Below are 21,945 nucleotides of genomic sequence, written 5' to 3'. Positions count from 1 at the left end.
CTGCTATAGAGTATAGGATTGAATTGTTTTGGATGTGGTGCACTACTAATAATGTCAACAAATAGCACCATAGACATAAAGCTTGTGCTATAACAATAATGTCAAAACATGTCCTCTGCAGTAGAAATGTTGCTTGATTACACCATGTCTCAAAGAACAATGCTACCTAGTGATACGATACAAAAAATGCGCCCAATAGGATTTATGTTCATACCTGGCCCAAGACACCAATTCAATATTTTCCGGTGTCAAACGGCCCTTCCAGCTAATCCCACACCGCCTAATGATGCCTTATTAGCCACAGAGACCAACCAGGTGGCGCAAATTTCATATTGCCATATAGCTGACCATAGCACACACTAATGTGCTTTTTGATGGATGTAAATAGTCAGAAACTGCAAAAAAAATCTGAGTGGAGTTGAACACTGTCTTTTCTTGTATGGCAACACTCTTAAATCATGTACATTTTGCCAGAACATAGAATCATGTCCAGTTTTCAATGGAGCAATTGATTGTACACAAAGGACAAGTGACAAATTACTTTTTCTTACAGTTTATGTAGAAGAAGAAGGGGTGTCTTTAAGTGCTCCAAAGTGACTGGCTGTGCCCTTTCTTTGTTTCCTGAGGCCAGAGTGCATCCTCTGTGAATCGGGCCAACGTGGTTAGGCCTCATTCATGGGTAATGTAGCAGACAAAACAGATGACTACCCTTTCTTCAATTTCGACGCTCACCCAAGGAAGCCTTCCCCGTCTGTGCCTCACCGCCCACTTTTTCGGTCATGCTGATGCTCCTGATGTTTGTGACACAGAGCGTTTGAAAGCTATATATCAAAAGTCAAACAGCTAAAATAAAGATTCCGAACTGGATCTGACTTCCACCATTTAGTCCACGCTAAAGCTTGATTGAATATTACTTTAAAAAAAGGTGAGTTAAAGTTTTCCTGTTTGCCTGGTTATCCTGTGAATGAACAAGGATTGTTTTGAGTTGCGATAACAGTCGACCCAAAGATTGCAATCAGCAGCTTGTATTTTCTTAAGTACTTCAAGAGCATTCTGAACAGTTCCACATTGGTTGTGTGCTGTGGACAGAGCCGTGGCTCTATGTTGTGTTTACACACAATCACTCATCCATCTCACACACAATGCTGATGGAAGAGTGTCGGTCAACGAGGCATGTTGTGAATCGCCCTTTTGGTTCACGTTAACAGTATCTAGTTTGAATCGTTTTCAATATAGTGTTGGTCCAAAACAGAGAATGACAATAGCCATCAGGCTATACTTTAATTGTAGGTTCCCTATCACGTAAGCACACAGATGGCTCCTTCTTGGGACCCTTGGCAGAGACTGTTACGAGGCAGACAGGGTGAAAAGAAAGCGTAAAAAAAGAGCTGGCATATGAGTAAGGCCCACAGGTTTGGCATCCAGGGGGCTTGGCAGAGACACCACTAAAGATGGCTGAGTGCAGTTCCATCCCTGGCAGAACAAATAGAACTCTTGTTTGGGTTCAGACAAGCCGGGCCTCCAAAAGGATGCCGTGCTAGCAAGGTAGAGGGGTGGGCTGCCCAGACAGGGACAGACGAGGACATTGGACAGGGACACACCACCCACCTCGACTGAAAAAAAATGCTCCAAGCAGTCTTCAATTTATTTTTAAGAAGACAGGGATCCAATAATTTTAGTTTCAGGAAGGTTTCAGTCCAGACGCTAAAATAGGTCACTACAGTGGACCGCAGTTTAAAAGTTGACGAATTAACCCCTTATAGTACAAGGGTCTATTTTTGCTATTTTCAATGGCAATGGCAGTCAAAAAGGTAAATTAATGCCCTATACCAGCAAAAAAAAAATTTTGTCCGACATAACAGAAATTGCATTCCCCAAAGCAACCATCTTAAGATATTAAACACTGGCTACAATTAAGGGCAGCACCACTAAATTCTTGCCACCTCAGACCTGCTCCCTTTGCTGCTGTTTAAAATATAGTTGCCATCTCAGTAGCCATGTTGACACTTTTGAAGATTTGTGATAAACTAAGCAAAACGCTTGGGCTCCATTCGTTTATGTGCTTCATGAGTTAAGAGGAAGGCAGCATGACCACTTGTTCGTGAATGTTGCCAAAACGCGTCTTGGACCTATTTGGAAGTTGTTGATACAATTTTCCAAAACCGGCATAATTTTTCATCAGGATATATAATTGAATATAAAAAATAGTTTCTCACAGAGACACCATTTCAATACTGAGGGTATTTTTGTGGCCCGTGGGAACTACAAATACTATGTGCGCGTAGAAAAAACTAATAATTCCATCGTCTGATTTGCAGACGTAACCTGACAAGAGAGGACAATTTAAGTTTGAACAGCTTCCGTCCATGAAACCTAAGCAGAAAATGGTAGCCAATGAGGCATAATTTGACTACTAAAAATGCTTTAGTATGTTGTAATGTACATGTATATCATTGACGATTCATTGAATTGATTGATTTGTTTCAACGATTAAAATGTTCGCAGTCCATCGTCATTGGAACTGGAAGAGGAAAGTATCTGTCAAGAGTACAATGAGGAATATACTGCGCTTTGATTGCCGGGCCAATCCTGTCATCAAAATTTATATCCACAGACATTTCCAAAGGCACGCCATGAAATTCAGGTTACATCATGTTACGTTGCAGAGCTTCTCTTGTCTTCCAAAGGGCCATAAATTGTCGAGGTATACAGGCAAAAACTAAGCTGTGTAGAGAGGTTTCCAAATAACTTTTTGTAAAATATTTTGTAATCAAAATATTGGTCCAAACATTTGAGTTGAAAATGGGAATTTAGAGTTAAAAATTACGCAATTACAATAGGTGGACATTGATCAATATGAAACTATGTGAGTGAATAATTGTCGGAAACATTTATTTGGATTGGAATGAAAATGTTTTATGTACACATTCTATTCAGATAATTCTAGCCTGTCCATGTTGGAGCATCCAATCATAATTTTAATCTGATTAGAGAAATGTTGTCTATGTAGGCCATTATTTTCCAAAGAAAACCAGATGTCATTTTAATTAATGTTTAATGTGCAAATACATCTTTATAAAAAATCAATAGTTTGTTTTATTTTTAAATTTAAAACTAGCAAAAAAATCATAGATTTATTACTTTGTTTTTGATTGAAAAAATAAAGCTAAAAATGTTATGTTTTTTTATATATATTTTGGAATGAATTAATGATGATTTTAAAATATACAGTTCTTAGGTCAATATTTATTTAAATTTAAAGAAAAAAACATTTAAATGGGAGATTATTTACACTCTTCCATTGTTATTTGTGATTATGTGGCTCTTTTCAACCTTTTGCCGTGAATTTAAATCAGTTTAAAGATAGTTTATGCCATTTTCAGAGCATGTAATGTTTCAAAATGATTAATCGAATATCAGAAGAGCTGTCAATGAGTCTGGTAATCAATGAAAAAAAGTGTTATTTGTTTCACATATTAAAAGTTAAGATATGAGACACGCCATTTTGACCCAATGATATATCTCATTATCGAGATATGCATTTCTTTTATGTGATATTAAATGCCATTAGCGCAGCACACTAATGACACCCATATGTCATGGAAGAGAAGAAACTGCTCACCATCTGCTAACATTTCCAGTGATTAACACTAAACACTTCCCTTGCGAGTGACAGTTACAACAGGTAAAAGCAAATAATCCACATGAAAGCGGTTCCTGGATGATGCAGATGCAACACAACATAAGCGCCTCTTTCCCTCCCTTCCCACCTCGCTCCTGGCAGAGCGTAGCCATTTCCACCTGGATGGCCTTCAACTATGTGCCAAGAGGATGTCACGGCAGCTCCATATCCTCTGTGTGACAGTGTAATTCCCCCTGCCCTGCAGCCATGTCTGCAAAACTCAGACAGTTTACATGTTCATGTGGCTACATCTCACTGGGGAAGAGTGACATGCCAAGTATTCTGCGTATTCATTTGATTTCTGGCACTGGCAGATCGAGCAGTCCGACATCAGCTGTCAGAGGGGTGATCAAGTCAAAGCGCGAGCTGCGTTTGATCTTTCAATGAGCGGCCGTACGGCTTTGTTGAATGAGCCGCTGGGGAGTTTGACGTTTTGTTACGTTTTATTATACGAGCATGTCTACCCTGCCATGTTAAATAGTTGAACGGACACGGCGAGCCAGAAACTGTCAAGGTCTAGATATTATCCAATGCAGGGATGTAGAAAGAAATCTCCTATGATTAGGTAATTATCTATTTCACACTTGATTACAGAGTAAAGTGAATTTAATTACCTTTTTCAATTCAATGCCAAGGAGAGAAACACATTCACTGTAATGCAATAAGACTCGTCTAAAAAGTTCCATCATGCTGTGCCTATATTAGAATCTTTCGGTCCTTCTGGGTTAGAAAAAGATGGAAGAAAAAAAACTCAAACAGACAAAAGACCCACGTGGATCTTTTGCTTTTTAGGTCAAAACAATCCAAGTGTAGTCGGAAACCATTTCGATTCACAGTTGCGACATGTCGATTGAGAAACTGCAACTATTAACCCATTGACTGCCAATGCCTGCGGAGAATCGTGTTTCAATGGCATTGGCAGTACTAGACATTCAAAAGTAACACAAAGAGGGTGCGGGGCAGGTTAAAAGTGATATGAAAAATAACTAAAATATATTTTAAATACTGATAAATACTTCAAATTTAATAAAATAAACAAATTAGCAATGAATGATTATGTTTTTTAATGGATGAGCTGTCCATCCTCATCAATGGCACTAAACCAAGACCATTCCTTCCTATTTAATTTTTACTTGTAGTCTTATAATTACCATTCCAAAGTATGTCATTTTATTCACTGCCAACCTCTCCGGGTTTAAATAGATTAGACGTTTATCGCCGTCAATGGCACAGAAAGAGTCTAAACAAAGCTGACCCTCAAAATCACACTGCCTAACTCCATAACTACCGGAAATGTATCATAATGCACTAAATACCAGAGCATGGATGCCTTGACATGATTATGGGCCTATTCGTGTACATACGTATATCAAGTAGGCAGACGATAAAACAACGAGTCCTGAAAACGTTTCAAATTTCAAAGTAGTGTGGGTGTGGAAAGAAGAATTTTTGGAAACAGGATGCCGCAGTCATTAGTATTCGCTTCAGTCAACTAATGAACATGTGTTAATAAATGGGTAATATATTCACTGTTGACCATTAGAGAGAGCCATGTAAGAACTCAGAAACAGCACCCACCCCCTTGTACACTCTCTGCCCCAAGCTAAGGCTATCAGAACACTAAAGCTGCAAAAGTAAAATGACCTAGTGACTGCTAAAGCTCTTGGGAGAGCTATGTCTGCTTTCCGGACTCATCCATCAACCCAGAGACAGCAATTTTTGCTCACAACTATACAAAAAAACTGCATTTTGTAAACACCGCCAGTAAGAGAATGTTGCGCTAGCGATTACAAGAAGTATACGGAAAAATAGCATCATGCAATAAGTCATAATATCTGAAATATTGAAATAATTCACACTTTGATTAGCTGTTTTTTCATTGCCAAGATATTGGATGAGAAAATAGTAGCGGCAGATGCTGAAAAACAGGTGGTCAGGAGAACATATTTCTTTATTGACGGAATACCCGGCAGACGAGTGGTTAGCGCGTCGGCCTCACAGTTCTGGCGTCAAGGATTCGATCCCTGGTCAGTCCTCACTGTGTGGAGTTTACATGCTCTACCTGGGTTTGTGTGGGTTTTCTCAGGGTACTCCGGTATCCTCCTAGATCCCTAAGTCATGCTTGGTAGGCTGTTTGAACAATGTAAATTACCCCCATGTATTAATGTGGACATGAATGGTTGCCCTGCAATTGCCTGGCCACCGATTCGGGTTGTCCCCTGCTTAGTGCCCATAGTTAGCTGGGATAAGCTCCAGCACCCCCACGACCCTTGTGAGGATAAGGGTTGGGAAAATGAATGAATGGAGCAATACCCGATAGCGAGATACCCGAAAGAGAATTTAGGAAAGGGGCCCTTGTTGGAAGGTTATTAATACTGCAGATACTAGGTACTAACCTCGTAAACTAAAAAAAATAGACTGTTTATTTACCTCTACTTGTCTGAGGCTACCATTTGAAAACAGCAGAAATATATGACAAAACAATCCGATGTACATTTCTCCAATTTCAAAGCATGATTTTTAGTTGAAAAGTTTCCGCAATGACATTGGAATCCTATTTAAAGCTAGTGTTAAGGTGGAATCTTTAGTTCTAGTCCCTTTGCTTCTTCACCCTCCACAGACACCATCTCATTCCTGCCCTCCTGGCCTGCAGGTCATTGGACGCGCCGATTACCCGCAAGTCCTTGACACAAGACAAATCTGTGAGCTTTCATCTGTGTCGGTGGGTCGCCCCTCAAAGCCTTGTTACGGGATTGGCGCTCGCCAATTAGCACAATTAGCTTTTGGCAAGCCGCCGGGGGCGTCACATGGCACCAGCTTTGCACTGATGCTACCTGACAAGCTTGCAGATCAGTCATGTCTGCTATTGCTGGGGTAGGATGGTTCAGGAATGGAGCGCAAAAAAGGAACTATTCTTTTATTAAATATTTAAAAATGACATTTAACTGAAAAAGTGACATCAAGAAGTGTTGCTCATGTGATGAGTCCACCGTTGTGTGTTTTCATCCTCCCAAAAAAGAACAATATTTGTCTTTAGTTTACATGTAATTGAGGGGAACATTTTTATTCATGAGGTTAAGTTCCCTTGTTGTTTCATGCAATATTCACGACAGAAAAAACATTTGACACAGGGCAGCAAAGAGGAAACATATCCAAAACAAAAGTTGCTCGGCATCTTTAGAAGTAAATGCGCGTGGGATGGGGGTTACAACGCCAGTGTTAAACATCTGGAGGTGGTTGTGTCATGAAGGAATGCAGATGCTTTAAGTAAAATGTTTTGGATAGAGCTTGGATCGTCATTGCGTCAATATACGGCACTTGCGTCAATATACTTGTGTGCACTTAATCGTCTAAGAAAACATACATCAACCCCTGAATGTGGATGCCGGAGCAAATAATATTAGTAAAATAAATTAAAAAAAACTGAATTTTAATGCTAAATTGCAAATCAAAATTTCACAAGAGATTTCTTTCAATGCTCATTAATGACGCAACAACTGCTCTAGCCGACTTGGAACACTTACTAAGGCGCGCTTCTGTATGCCTTTTTTGACAGTTACAAACACACACAAGCATAACTCCAGACTTGTATAGTATAACTTGCTGATAAAACAATCCCAGACGATTGCCAGAGCGATAAATGGGAGGGAGTCTGGAGCAAAGCGTTCTGCTGCACTACCAATCTTTGTTTAATGTTAGACTTGGGTTCCTTTTAGCCGTGCTGGTGTAATCGCAGCGTGAACATTTTGGGACTCTTTTCAAGATTTCTATCTCACCTCAAAACAACAAGTCAGGAGGCGTATCCGTCTGTCATTACCACAAACCACCTATCAAAGTTGTTTCCCTCCGAGCATCAACATCCAGTTGCCCAATTTTAAGATTTGCTTAGGTAAACAATATAAAATAATGGGCTTGACTGTGACCTGTTATTAATGAAGCTGGCGCTAGTGCACATAGGTGACTTAGTAGTTCTACTCCCAAGTGTGAGCACTGACTTGCTCACTTTGACATCCCAAGAGCAGAAAGGTTTATTAGTGTAAAACACGACAGTTTGATTGCTGACATCTGCAAATGCTCTCAAGGACAGACATGTTAGAGCTACACACCTTTTCTGAAAACACCCTCATTTGATGGTCTTCAGAAAAGCAGCTTAATTATCTCACCTGAGCTCAAATTATAGTACCCCCATAAAGCCTTTTCCCACTTGAAATCTGTTTCCTCCTCTTTTTAAAAACCGCCATAGCTGGAAATGTACATGTAGGGGAAAACAAGGTTGGTTGTCACACGGGTTTAATGTTTGACTTGACCATAACAAGGGGGTGTAAAAAGTCACTGAGAACAAATGTCCCAATGCGGATAGTAGTCAAAAATTGTTGTGATGTCTTCAAAAGATATTAAATTACTGTTAAAAAAAACCAACAGAAAAACGGTCAAAAAACTGAAACGATGTCAAATACCTGCCAATTTAATTTGAACTTGGAGGACTGACAGTGAACGCTCATGTTTCAGAGCCTTTAATGGGATGTATGGCAGCAATTATTCACGAATAATAGCTGTCAGCCCTCCTACTCAAAATGGACTGGACGTCTAGCGCAATCGGCGGCACCCAACAACTCTGCTAAGATGTATTGATCGGAGTATACCCATGAAAGAACAATCCTCTGTGACAATCAACCCTGTTCGCCCCTACCACATTTCTTCACACACATCCTGCCTTGGATGGATTCACAGACCTCCCAGGCTCATTACACCACTCTCCACTCATGTGGAAAAATACCCCACACCCCACAATCACTTTCACCACAGTATCCTCACTCTTGATGGTTCCCAGTAAACATCCACCCCTGTCACCCTCCCTCAAAAATATCCTGGAGGAGGTCAACTGAGAGATTAAGACCCTTCAAATGGGGTCATGGAGATCAATGATCAAACAGGGAGCTGGGCCCAACCCCCATGGCCCCACTCCACCCACTTTATTATCAGGCTTACTGAAATAGAGACAAAAAAGCTGGCTAACAATTACTTCCCTAAACCATGACCCAGCCACCCTCCTAATCTACGAGCAGTGGCGTCACTGATGGCTGTCACTGCACCAATCACAGAACAGGATGTCTCCATCTCTTGACAGTCACAAACAATACCACTCTTTCTGATCAAAGCCCAAGTGTGGAGTTTTCAAATATTCTCACATGTACATTTCAAGTACCACCAGAAAGAATCTTTGCTCTCCAAGTACCATCACCAGGGCCCCAATTAACTCCACGGCTTTGACAGCGCCACACGTCTAAAACATTTTGACTAGGACAGGCTGAGAGCGAAGAATTGCTTCCTTTAGGGCAAGCAATGAGTGAAAATACACGAGTGTGGTTGGTACACGGCGGTCAAATTCATCTATGTCATGGTCCATTTCATTCAGAGGGTCATTACGTCTCCAAAAAGGAATACCACGATTAGTGGACTAATTGACAACTACCGTATTTTCATAAATATAAGGCGCAGGCTCAATTAATGACATTTTTTTCCATATATAAAGCACACTGGATTATAAGGCGCCCTGTCTATTTTGGAGAAAATTTAAGACTTCTAAGTGCACATTATAGTCGTGAAAATACAATAATTGAAAGTCACAAATATTATTCAGGATATGTCCCTTCCTGAAACAAAAACTCATAATTCATTAAACCCAAACAATGCACAAATAAATTGCAACCACAAAAAACTACAATCTATAATCTATACAAGAAAAATCCTTGGACTAAAGCCTTTACCCAAAACCACATTTGGAATGTTTATTCCGATGTGCAACCACCAAAGAAGACAAAGGAAGAGAAGTTCTCAATTGGGCGCGCAATAGTGTCAACAGCGGTCAAGAGGAGCTAAGAGAATGACTTCCTTTTCAGGGAAAATGACTCCTTGGGTGATCTGAAAGCACATAAGCGAGCCGTACAAACTGTTTGCGTCAGAGTTTTCGTCTGTTACTTTCAAAACATGGCAAATTGATAATTATATTTTTTTGCATGCTTGCTGCTAAGGCATTGAAATTTAGTCAGTTTCTCCACTCTGCTTCCCATTACTGCTTGGACTTCAATACAGGAAAAAAAATGTTTTAAAAGAGTTGATGTCATTCGTAGTAATTCACCTTTCTGGACCTGTAAGGTGATAACCGTTTTGAGTTGCACTGCAGAAGCAGATCTTGATTTTGTTCAGTGAAAACAGATGTTCTCCGATTCATACCAGGCATTGTTTTCTTCACAGTGGATATAGTTTAAAGAAATGATTCAGGACCAGATTACTTTGGATTCGGAAGAGTGACGTGCTCGACTGACGGGGGTGATCTGTTCTGTCATCTGGGGAGTTTGGACATTAAAGTTTTATTCTTCAAACTCTTGATTTTCGAGTGAAGCTGCCGCCACGGGTATTAAGGTTGGATATAGAAGCCAGTCCCCCCCCACCTTCCACCATCATCATTTGTGTCATTCCATCTATTTCCCACAGCAGTCTGCACAGAGGGATTACAGAGTATGACCAGTTTCAGTCTCAGTTAGCAAAAAGCGCTAACAACCGTCAAGAGCTGCGTTTCTTGACACGAACATAGACAGAGTTTTCTAAAAACAGGCGCTTCTCTTGGACACAGTCCATTAGGCCCAACCATCCAAACAGACCGGCTTTGTTGAGGTGTTATATCAACAGGGTGACCTCCCTCCACTCCTACCCAGCTTCCTTGGGCCCCCCAACGTCAGGAGATTGATGTCAACAAGGAATTTTGTCCCACGTTCCCTTCTAGCTCCTCCAGACCCACCCAGCACTAGCACAGAGAGCCCCAGTGAGGCCTTTACAGGTCTACAGAGCCATATTAGCACCACGCACCTCCTGTCAGCTATGGCAATGCCAGAAACACCCAAGTTCACTAATGCCACACTGTACACAAGGCAGAAAACAGCATGCATCAATGCCTGTGTGTTTGTATGTTGAGGAAATGAGCCACCTTTTCAGTTAACACAGCAGTTCCTGTGACAAGGAGGTCAAAGTGGGTACGTCATTTCTATACAGTGTCACGGCCGGTCGGGGAAGAACGTAGACTGACCGAATTTGGGTTGTTTTCACTTATATTACCAAATCAAAAATTTGCTCAATCTGTGACCCAGTTGGTGTCTTCCGAGATTCATTTAATTGACCTGTGGCAGATGGGTTCTTGTCCTAATAAATGCCTGAAACCAAGCATTATTTTACTCACATGGCGGCAAAATCAAACTAAAAGTCTAAATCACAATCAGGCGGTTAAAAACCATCTCAACATGTCTTTTCTTTTCAGGCTTCAATCAGGGCTGTAACTTTAAAGCATCCATGTAATGATTGTAAGCTCTCGAATTTTCCAAAAGCATTCTTCTAGATGCCAGAATCTAGGACATCAGTGTGGTCATTTTGGTCCAAAGCTTAAAAATCAGAAGAGAATTACGCTTTTCAAACAAATTTAAAATGGGAACTAAAACCATATTTTGGTGCATGAAATCTGCAGTCAAAACATAGCGTGACTGAGGCGTCAACTGTCAACCAAACTCCTGATTGCTTTTCCTCACTTGATCCTCTCCACTCTACCATTAAATCAACTAGGGCTAGCGTCACTGACATCACGCATGTTTACAAAGAAAAAAAAAAAACAAGTGGGTGGTAAAAAGGCACTGAATTCAGGAACCTAGTAAATGTTTTTTTTTCTTTTTTAAATTACTACCCAATTGACACCACATTTTGGTTCCCAACGCTACATGCCAGAAAAATTAATCGTCTTCTGTAGTTTATTGATGTTGGAATCAAAATGTAGTAGTCTAAATAGTAAATAAGGCATTATGAACTTTCACAATACTTCCGATCTTTTTAAATAATGGCCATACTGAGAAATTTGATTACACAGGGTTTGGTTGATTTGAATCATTAAATCAAGCAAATTACCGTATCGCTCGAAATGTTTTTGGTTGTATCTTGTTAGTCTTCTACATGTGTCAAGACCCTATAAAGAACATAAAAAAATGCTTGGGCTTCTAAAAAGGTTTCCTCCAATGGCACACAACATCTGAAAAGGAATGTGCACTCACCCTGAACATGACTTACGTACATGTAAAAAGCTAATGGAATTTCTAATGAATAATGAAAAGATGCATAGCATACTGAGTATATACAGTTTCTGCTATAGGCCACCCACGTGTGACATCATTTTTGGTATTTTGCTGCGTTAGAATTTTTTGGGAACTTTCTGATTGTTTTGTTTTCATCTTTACTTTGATGTAAAAGTGGAAGAAAGCAGTTAAGTTAAGAAATGTCATAAAAGAAATAATAGTGTAGCCTTGGCTATCAACACCAGCTTTGATTTGAAAACAAATTTACAACAAATAGAGCTCCATCCACAGAAAAACACCTCATATACTTTATGAGCCACCTCTAAAAATGGGATAAGTTCACTGGCAACAAAACCTTGCATTGGGATGGATGCTGTTTGCTTCTTGAACTCAACTTCTACCCTGTGCGGGGAGACAACTGCACTTACACTGAGATTCTTGTGAGACATGTTCCAGACATGTACCTGGGTACTCTAAGTGTAACTGTCATTTAATATTAAGAACCCTAGTGGAGCATCTTGACCTTCATTAATAAGTTATTCCAGGACAAACAATTGAGAAGAACCTCTTATTTTTTGAATAATTTACCAGTGCAGGGGAATTTATAATTCAGTAGCAAATACACATTTTATTAATAATTTGATGATTGCAGTAATCAGGTGAGTGCGGTGAAGAGTTGAATGCGCTTCTTGTTTAACTCATTGGCTTCCACAGATGCTGATAAATGTGCGTCAATTAATCGTTGCCAGGATCTTCCAATCAAAATGGATAGGGCATTCATCACTGTTAATGGCAGCGAATAAATAAAGCCATTTACAATCGAAAAAATGACCATTTTGGATATTCCAGATAACTAAAAAAATCCAGGATAGTTACAAGTAGAGGTTTCCACAATTAATCTACAAATTGACAACTAATCAATTACAAAATAAATCAACGACTATTCCAATTGATCGTACAGAGACATTGTTCGTCGAAGAAAAATGTCCAAATCCTTTTTTCTGGACCAGTGAATAAGTTCTTTTTATACCATCTGTTAGGGAGGGGTCAAGTTCTCACCTGCTTGTTCTTCTTCTTGTAGTGAACACAATCTAAAATGGCTACTTCACTGTTATTCGTGGATGGATCAGAATGACATTTGGTAACTATGTATATTCTAAGGGTATGGATACGTTGATCCTGTGTTGAACCCATTTTTTTTGTTAATTATTAATGTATTTATTTTTAACTGTGATTTTATTGTTGCCTGTAGGTTTCCTGTTACACAGTAGAGGGCGTGTGTGCTCTTTGACTGTGCTTGTTAAATCTGATGAGATGTTTAGGGAGTGAGACGAGTGGTTATGGTTCATTTAAAACCGTTTATATTTCTCCTTTTATGTGAAGAAAGTTATCCAACGTGAACTGGAGAGAGCTACGAATGTTGTTTAACCTACGGGGGGCTGCTACACTTTGGCGGTTTTCTGACTTCTCCAAGCGCGTACAGGGATGACAACAATGCCATTAACAGGAAGCAATACAGAGGCAAAAGAAGCACGTGGTGTGAGCAGTAACTGGTTGCAGTTTCAGTTCAGCAACGCTTTTTTGTGAGTCACCCAATTTCAAGTGACGCAGCCGTGAGTCAGTGACAATACATTCACGCTAACAGAATGCAATCTTAAACATAATAAAAACCTCAATGACTAAGTCAAATAATACAGCTTGCCATAACTTTTCGACCACACAACAGTTAACTCTGGCAAGTTCTTGTGGATTAATCACGGCACACCTCGTTCAAGGGTAAATAGAGAATAAAGTTTGGCATCTATGTTACAGATCAAATGAACTATAAACACTCAATGACGGCATGAAAATACTTTTGATGCCATTGATGGCAACATACATCCAATCCAATTAAACTGAGAGGCTGGAGGCGATCATTTGCTGCCAGCCTCTCTCCCAGTTGAACAAAATTAGACATCTGTCGGCATCTAGCACAGGTTTTTAAAAGTAGTCAGAGGAAGCTTAGAATAGAGGATCCGTTCATAAATAAAAAAGATAGACACAAAATAGCGTCAGGGTCATTGGAGCTTTAATGCCCCAATGACGAATTTGACATAGCCGAGCGTGGCACACATCACGTCGGTAATAGAAGCAGACCTACTTTATGTAAGTCATTCCCGTTGAACTGACACGGCCTTTCCGACAAAGTGCAAATGAGGCCTTTGGGCGACATCCATCCGTCCACATCAGCCAGTCACACGTGTCATCGGTGTTTTCAAACAGTTGCGAAAAGTCAATACTTCCCGAAATGGATACAACACAGGGTCAAATATGGCAAAGGACACATCACGCTAAGACCAGCCAGCCAGGGCGTGGAGCTCACAGGGCGCCAACAAAGAGAGCAGTGTTGTCGCGTTCAGTCACACCGCAAGCACTCGCAATTTAAACCATCAATGAGATTAGTGGCTTTCCGTGACTGTTGTGACTTGCGCACAAATGCAATCAATCCATACTAATGACTTAACCCAAGTTAAACAGATTGAGGGTCAGTCAAAAGGTTCCACTTTGGGTCATAATAACACAATCTGCTAGAGGACTTTTCTCACTATCGTTTCCCAGAGCGGATTTCCCATCCCTTAGGGGCCATATCACCGGTGGTCCGTGTGAGCATAAATGGACGCCGCTTGTGCGGGTACCCATCTCAATGAATCCTTCAGGGACGTTAAAAACAGTCCTGGGCAGATGATCTATGCGTCCCTATTTTGGCCAGTTTGCCAAGCCCTAGTTCATTTTCTAGTCAAAAGAAAAAAGCTAAAAAAGCTGGACACAATTGGCCCCCATGACACATATTTGAAACCTCGATTTTACAAACTCCTTCACATGAGAAAAGAGAGGTGGAACAGTCTTTGTTTTTTTTCCTGCCTCCACAAAGAGTGATTAATTGTGTTCTGCAGGGAGGTGACAACACACCCGACTACATGAGTATTCAATGACATTTGTGCTTTTGTATATTTTGTCCCAACAACAATTTTTTGACAACGACTAAGACAAACATTTGATACAAGTTTCTGAGTCGGCAATGAGTGGGATTACTTCCTACTCAATAACGACACATGAAGCGTTACAAAGGCAACGTGTTCAATAAACTCAAATGATGCACATGAGAATAAATTACATTATATTATTGCTATACCTTCTCCACATGGCCTGGAATTATCTGGCCACCGCATTGTATCCAAAGTCAGCAGGGATAGGCTCCAGCACCCCCCAAACCCCCGTGACCCTTGTGACGATAAGCGATTCAGAAACGTAATGAGTTCAGTCTAAAAATGATACTGCAATAATCTGACAAATAGCAAAACAAGTTTGCGTGCTTCCAAAGAATGTTAAAAAAAATGTAGACACATTAAAAAAAAAAAACATTGGGGGAATTTGTGTGCTTGAGCCCAAAAATGGTTTCATGGACAATTTACTTGGAAGGATCAAGACTGAGTTCAGGGGAATAAAAACAACTAAAAGAAAAACAACAATGCTGCTCTTGTTGTTCTCAACATATTTTGCAAGAGAAACTAACTCAACAAGTATATCATATGCATGCTATTGATTGGTTTCAAACCCATAATTTACACCCTCTTGTGTGGGGATATTGGCCATGAGAGTGCAGTAAAGGCCACTACTACAGTGGCTGGGAAATGTCTGGCAATTAGCAAATTCCAAATTCTTTGTAAAGGGAAAAAAGCCAGAGTGGCATGAGCCTCAACACAAATGCAAACTTAGTACAATGAAGCACACAACGGAAGAAGACTTACAAGTGTAGGAAAGACTTTGGTAGATTTTGCTTTTTAACCATTTTAATGTTATCTTCCAATAGAGTTCATTATATTACATTAGGCGTTAAAGTTAGCCAGTTAAATTTAATCAAAGTAACGCAACTCCTATAGTGTATTTTATAATAATATTGGAAAAGCTAGTGTTGAAAGTCACATTTTCCGCATATATTGATTGATACCTTCATGCATTAATTTCTTATCATTGATTAGCAATTAAAATGTTCTAAATGCAACGACGAATTGACCAATTTATTAGCACATTATTCGTCATCCATTTGGATCGTCTAAAGTTTAAAGGCTATCAGATTAGATAAAATAAATTTAAAACCTTTTAGCAATACTGTTTACCTCAAAACTCGTGTCCTTTTTTTACACCCCTTAGTAAAAAACGGTCCATTATTTATTACTAGTTTTTGTTTGAAAATATCTGGAACACAATAGAACTATCTCTATTATATTTTTCATAACAAACATTTGATTTTTACATGTATTTATGCATTCATCGTATGCATTTATTTAATTACATTTTGATGGATGAAAATGGTTTAGTTAAAACTGTTAAACAGTGCTGTTCATACTCATACGAAATATTCGTCTACTATATCGGTTGTGATATCCCAAGGGTATAAATCAATAGTCTGCATCCTGTTTGCTTCATTGAACGGTTGTGCTTCTGTTAAGTCTGTTAAATATTGGCTTATACGTCTGAGGCTACATTATGACTATGGAGTTGAATCCAATAAAAATGCTCTCATTTCCTTTCACGCTCCATTTTGGGTCGAATGCGTTTAATTTGCTGGGGTGGGAAGGGGCTGGGGGCGGGGCGGGGGGTTTCTAGTAAGTGGAAATGCCGTGCTGAGGTGGCCCCCGAAGGCCTGGGTTACCTGGTTTGGTGTCCTTGCAGCAGGCTTGTCCTGGTGATTGGCGAGGATGAGGAAAGGCAGTGTGCAGAGCTGAGGGTGCTGCAGGGCCGAGTGTAGCTCATTACGTGCCGCCTCAAGGTCTTCGTCTGACGAAGCGCTGTCCAATACAAAGACGACACCCTGCGACCCCTGGTAGTAGCGACACCAATATTTCTTAATGTTGTCAGCTCCTGTGGAAGGACGAGACACCATTGGATGATCGACGTTCGGAGAGAGTCATTGTCATTACTGATGTCATTGTTGGAAGATAATGGAGGCAAAAGAGTCACAGGGAAGTAGTATTATTTCTGAAATAAACTTGAATTTGCGAAAATGTAAGACACTGGATGTGCAAGACATTGATCACATAGAAACATGAGCATTCACAGCCTGTCTTCCCGGTTTAATTGAAGTAGAAGTCTATGGTTGGCATGGGGATTATACCATTCAAGTTACATACATAGCACAAATTAATAATGTTATTAATTGTTTTGTTAAGTAATTTTTTCAACTTCATCTACCAAAAATAGTCCCCGAAAAATGAGCATCACATCCAGTCCTCACACTTTCAATGAAGTGAGTGCCCATTAGAGTCAATTGCCGGCCGGTAAGCTCAATAATTCAATAAAATTATCACTTTAGTGTGTTATTAGGGGCCATGTTTTTGTTCATTCATTTTTTCTTACTTTATTATTGAATTTTATTTTAGGTCACTGAGAAATGAGCATTCACAGTCAGTCCTCATCCTTAAAAAGAACCTCTAGTCCAGGTGGTAATTGCTGCCACCATAAAACTTTCTAACCCCATTTGACATCATATTGTAGTATTGCTGCACGCTTTTGCATTAAGCAAAAAAAATAAATGTGGGGCGCCACCATACAACCATATGAAAGAACAATTAATTTCTGGCAATGCTTTCACAATTGTATTGTACTGGACGTCAATTCTTGCAACATATTCCAAGGTACAAAAGTCATTGATTAAATAATTGAAAATTTCTATGAATGGGTTTTTACGGATTATTTAGGAATAGATAGGAATTCATCAATATGGAGGTTTCTTTTTCAAAAAATGACAACGTCCTCCCATTCCGAAGTGACCCTTTGACTCCACACCACTGCAGGTGTTTTAAACTTTTGTGGACAAGGGAAATCCCCTCTCGGGCAAGCAGCGCAGATGCAGAAAGTGTTTTACATTTGCACCGTAACATATTCATTTGCTGTATAACACTCGTGTAAGTGTTGAAAAGAGGAAAGAAGTTAACAAAAAGGGGTCAGCGCAAGGTCTCGGTGGAATCAAATGGCTTAACATCTGATCTGAGGAAAACACGTCAAAGCGGCCCACCCACCGGTCCCTCCAGCTTGCACTGGGCCAAGAAATACTTGCTCGAAGATGAAGACAAGCTAAAACAAGGACTCCAACAACTTCATCAATGTGACACGCTCTCAATTATTTGGGTGTGCTTGGAGGTCAGCGAGAGCCGGCACACGCAATGGTTTACCCAGTGAAATCGTACAAAATATACATGTTTTCTGTTATTCCACCCCCACGCCCCAAACCCACCCTTCGCAGGGGCAAAACAAACAACACTGCTGAAAATGGGAACATCTTGTCCAGGGATTGATGTGCTGGCGTCAATGACTATAGGACAAAAGAAGGAAAAAAAACATGGTCGAAAGCTACCGAAAGGTTCTTCATAAACAAATTACGTTACTCGACATGACTTAAAAAGCCTAAAAAGGAACATTTTGTTATCTCGGGTGACAATTAAGATTAGTTTTGCTTGTTGTAAAAATTTAACAACTGTTCCCAGACAACTTGGAGCATTTTCTCACGCACTCAATCGACTGCGCACCTATCATTAGCGTTATGTGAGTAACATTGTGTTCATCTTTGTTGACTGCGTTGAACGCCCAAACCATTTTAACGGGAAGGGCTTTTATTGTCCGGTTATTTCCATGGTTAATGGATTTATACATAAATCATGTCATATATTTTTAGCTAGGGATTATGCTCTTAGAACATGAATGTTAGGTACTGTAACTATTTTACAGAAAGTATTGAAGCCTAATTAATTACAAAGATAGCATCTGCTTTTAAAATCGGACTACAGAAATCCGAGATCATTTATCCTAAATTTTCATCAAAATATTGTTACATTTGCAAAAAATGACATAATAGTTACTCTTTTTGCCACTATTTTAAAATGCATTCATTTTTCATAGCGCTTATCGCGGGGGGTGCTGGAGCCGATCCCAGCCAACCATGGGCAGCAGGCATAGAACACCCTAAATTGGTAGCAAGCCAACCACAGGACACAATGAAATGAATCAAAACCAGACTGCCTACACCAAAGTCAGAATTGTTTTAAAAAATTATATTCCTGAGTAAAGATAATACAACACAACAATTAACTGTCTTTCCTCTCCTTTTTTGTAATGTATAGTATGAATACAGACTGATTGGTCTGAATGTTGATTGGAAGTCTACCGTCATCATTGAGCTGGGTTTAAAAAATAAAAATAATTGATACACATTGAATAACAAGAGGCGTCCAGTAAAAATGGTCTCAAAAGAATTTTGGGGGGGTGGAAGAACAGTTCTGGCAGCTTGATTACATTGCTGATGAACAAGCTGAGGGTGGATTTGGAGCTGTGACGTTGGAAACACAGCTGTTTGGAAGTAAACAGTAAACAGGAAGTCCTGGGGGGAAACATGTGTTAAGCCCAATGGCACATCTAGGTAAAATATTGCACTAGACTATACAAATTACATATGAAAACTCTAAATATTTAACGTACATGCTCAACAAAAGGACTGAAACATGATTATTCAATGTCAAGCACCTTGCAAGGGTAAATAGGATCAAAAGGGATGAGGTTTGGTTTGTATGTTAAGAATTAGCGGCCCACCTCCCTAATATTTTTGATTATAAGGCATCAAGTTGCTTTCATCATTAGTGCTGAATAAATTGTGGTTTTGACAAAGAAAAGGAAATGTATTATTATGTTATGGTGTATAATGTCACTGCACACGGCACTTCTTCTGTCAATCTGCAGTTTGTATAAAAATATACACCGCATGTGCACAAGGTAAATCAAGCACTGTACTTCCAGCAATGGCAGGCATGACTAAAGGACAACGGTGTTGTGTGTGGTGTATTCGGACCACCTCTTCATCAGCTGCTATAGTGTGGCATCAAAGCAGACTGTGAAATGGTCTGTCTAGACTTGACGTCACGTCATAGTCCAGCTCATGCACACATTCACACACGCGCTGCATCCTCGCTGCATCCCAGGAGGAATCTCCCGCCTACATCCTTGTGCCTGGCAATGGCTGAATGACAAACGCTTTTCAGGTTTATAATGAACATCATATCCTTTGAGTCAATTGAGGAAAACATTGGATTCAGTTTATCAGTTTAGCCATACTTGGCGACAACGTGACAAAATAAGATACAAGTGTCTCAATCTCCAAGTTGGATAAGATGGTGTTTTTTTCACACCAAATGCATGTTTTCCGCAAAAAAAAGTATGACAGTCGTCATACGTCAGGGTTCCGCGAGCGTAAGCGGTATTTGGACACTGGTTTGAAGGACAGCTTGCGCTTACCACAATCCGGGCCAATGCACTTAAATGCAAAGGGCGTTACATACCAGACTTTGTAACAATACATAACAGAAGTTCGGTGAAGACGTGACCAAAATTGAACGCCTAAAAATGTGTGAGTTTCTGAAATTGAATTTTGTGTAAGATCTCAGTTGAAGATGACAATATGATGCCTTGATTAATCGACAACTAATCGATTACCAAGGTAATGAACAAATTCAATGGTTGATGTATTTTTTGCACAGAAACAATGTGGAACTGAAAAATGTACACATTTTCTTAAGCGCCTCTTAAGAGTATATTTTATTTTTTTATTTTTTTTAATCTATTACAAGGAGGGGAGCTTGATGAGTAATTAGGATAAATTCAAATGTTTAGTTGTTAAAAGGTGCATTTGTTAGGATTTAACAATAGTCTTGCATATTTGATTTATGGGTTCAGTAATATCAATTTATAGTTTTAAAATATATAAATTTGGGGGACAAATACAATAGCGCACGCAATTAAACTCCAATGAATCACAATTAAATAATTACAAAATCTCTAATTAGATTACTATTGAATGGAATTCCACCTCTATACTTGCTTTTGCTATGGAAAACAATACTAAAATGACATATTTGCATCATATTCAAATGTCCAACTTGTGTTTTTGGCGCCTAAAGAGTCAATATTTTTAATGCTTAAAATAAAAAAAAAGCTTAAATATTGCTGTAAATTTGAATGTAAAGTAGGAAAGAACCTACTCTAAAATATTGTATTATTTGCACATGTATCTTTGTTCAAAAGTTTCAATAAATAAAAAAAAGATGTAAATACATTGTCGCTATCAATGACAGGCAATGAGTTAAAGAGTTTTTAGGGGGAAAAATCATGAGCTACCTTCATTTTTCTTTCCTCTCATACGTAAAATAAAAGTCAAATGCAATACATCTTTACAACAAGCAAATAATTAATTCAACATCTGTATCTCCAATGCTCTTTCGAACCTCTTGCTCCTAAAGAACCGCATAAAGCAGTGCTTGATGCATAGTCCTTCCTCCATCATCAACAAGGTAGCCTTTCCTTGCATTCCATTCAAACAGAGTCCGCTGCCCGTCCCTTAGTCAAGGCTGAGTGAGCAGGACAAGCCACAAATGTAGCGTGTAAAGCATGTTTTTCGGCTCAGAAATACTAATGCCTGTCCTTCACATCTTGTATCGTTTTTCCGCATCATCGCAAAGTAATGCAAAATATCATAAAACTAATGCTAGCCTGTTTACTTGTTTTACAAGCGCAGGAAGAGAGCTGAAAATCCGGAAAGGCAAAAATGTCAAGCATGATACAAAGCATCTAATCAGGAGAAATTGTTTATGAACACTATCAAAAGGAACAAGACGCAAGATAAGCTCCCCAGAGGAAGCATTTACGTCACGCACAGTTGAATGAAGCATAGTAGGTTTTCATACCACCAAATATACGGGAAGTGTAAACATTTCATCCATAATTCATTGCATAAAGCTGTCAGCCGCCACCAAATCACATACTTGGTATTGGGGGCCTCAAAAAAGGATTGAGACAAATGTAAAGTTTCTGTAAACCATTAAGAAACTATCAAAACAGATTTGGATTAGTTGATAACAGGTCCTATTTATTGTATTGCATACATGAACTAGGCACCCCTATGCTAAGTCCTCTAAATAAAAAATGTCCTCCACAAGAAAACTGTTACCCACACATACATATACACACAATAAGGAACCAGCACACTGTCGTTGACCCAAACCAGAAAAAACCTCTTTGGAATTGCTTACTAATGTGCTTTGTCCTAATTTGGTAGCGTTCACACTGGTG

General features: G+C 39.4%; 1 protein-coding gene across 2 annotated transcripts in view; it reads right to left on the bottom strand.

Moving 5' to 3' along the window:
- The window catches only part of LOC144195132 (ADP-ribosylation factor-like protein 15), an 84,088-nt gene that overhangs the window by 31,704 nt on the left and 30,439 nt on the right, over positions 1–21,945 (bottom strand). For both annotated transcript variants that reach the window (XM_077714549.1, XM_077714548.1), the window contains exon 4: positions 16,487–16,695. In XM_077714549.1, coding sequence (XP_077570675.1) covers positions 16,487–16,695 — 209 coding nt within the window. The remainder of the gene's footprint in view (positions 1–16,486; positions 16,696–21,945) is intronic.

This window comes from Stigmatopora nigra, chromosome 4 (genome assembly GCF_051989575.1).
Source record: "Stigmatopora nigra isolate UIUO_SnigA chromosome 4, RoL_Snig_1.1, whole genome shotgun sequence".
Taxonomy (NCBI): Eukaryota; Metazoa; Chordata; class Actinopteri; order Syngnathiformes; family Syngnathidae; genus Stigmatopora; species Stigmatopora nigra.
The sequence above is the reverse complement of the archived record's forward strand: the minus strand, read 5'-3'. Positions and strand labels throughout refer to the sequence as shown.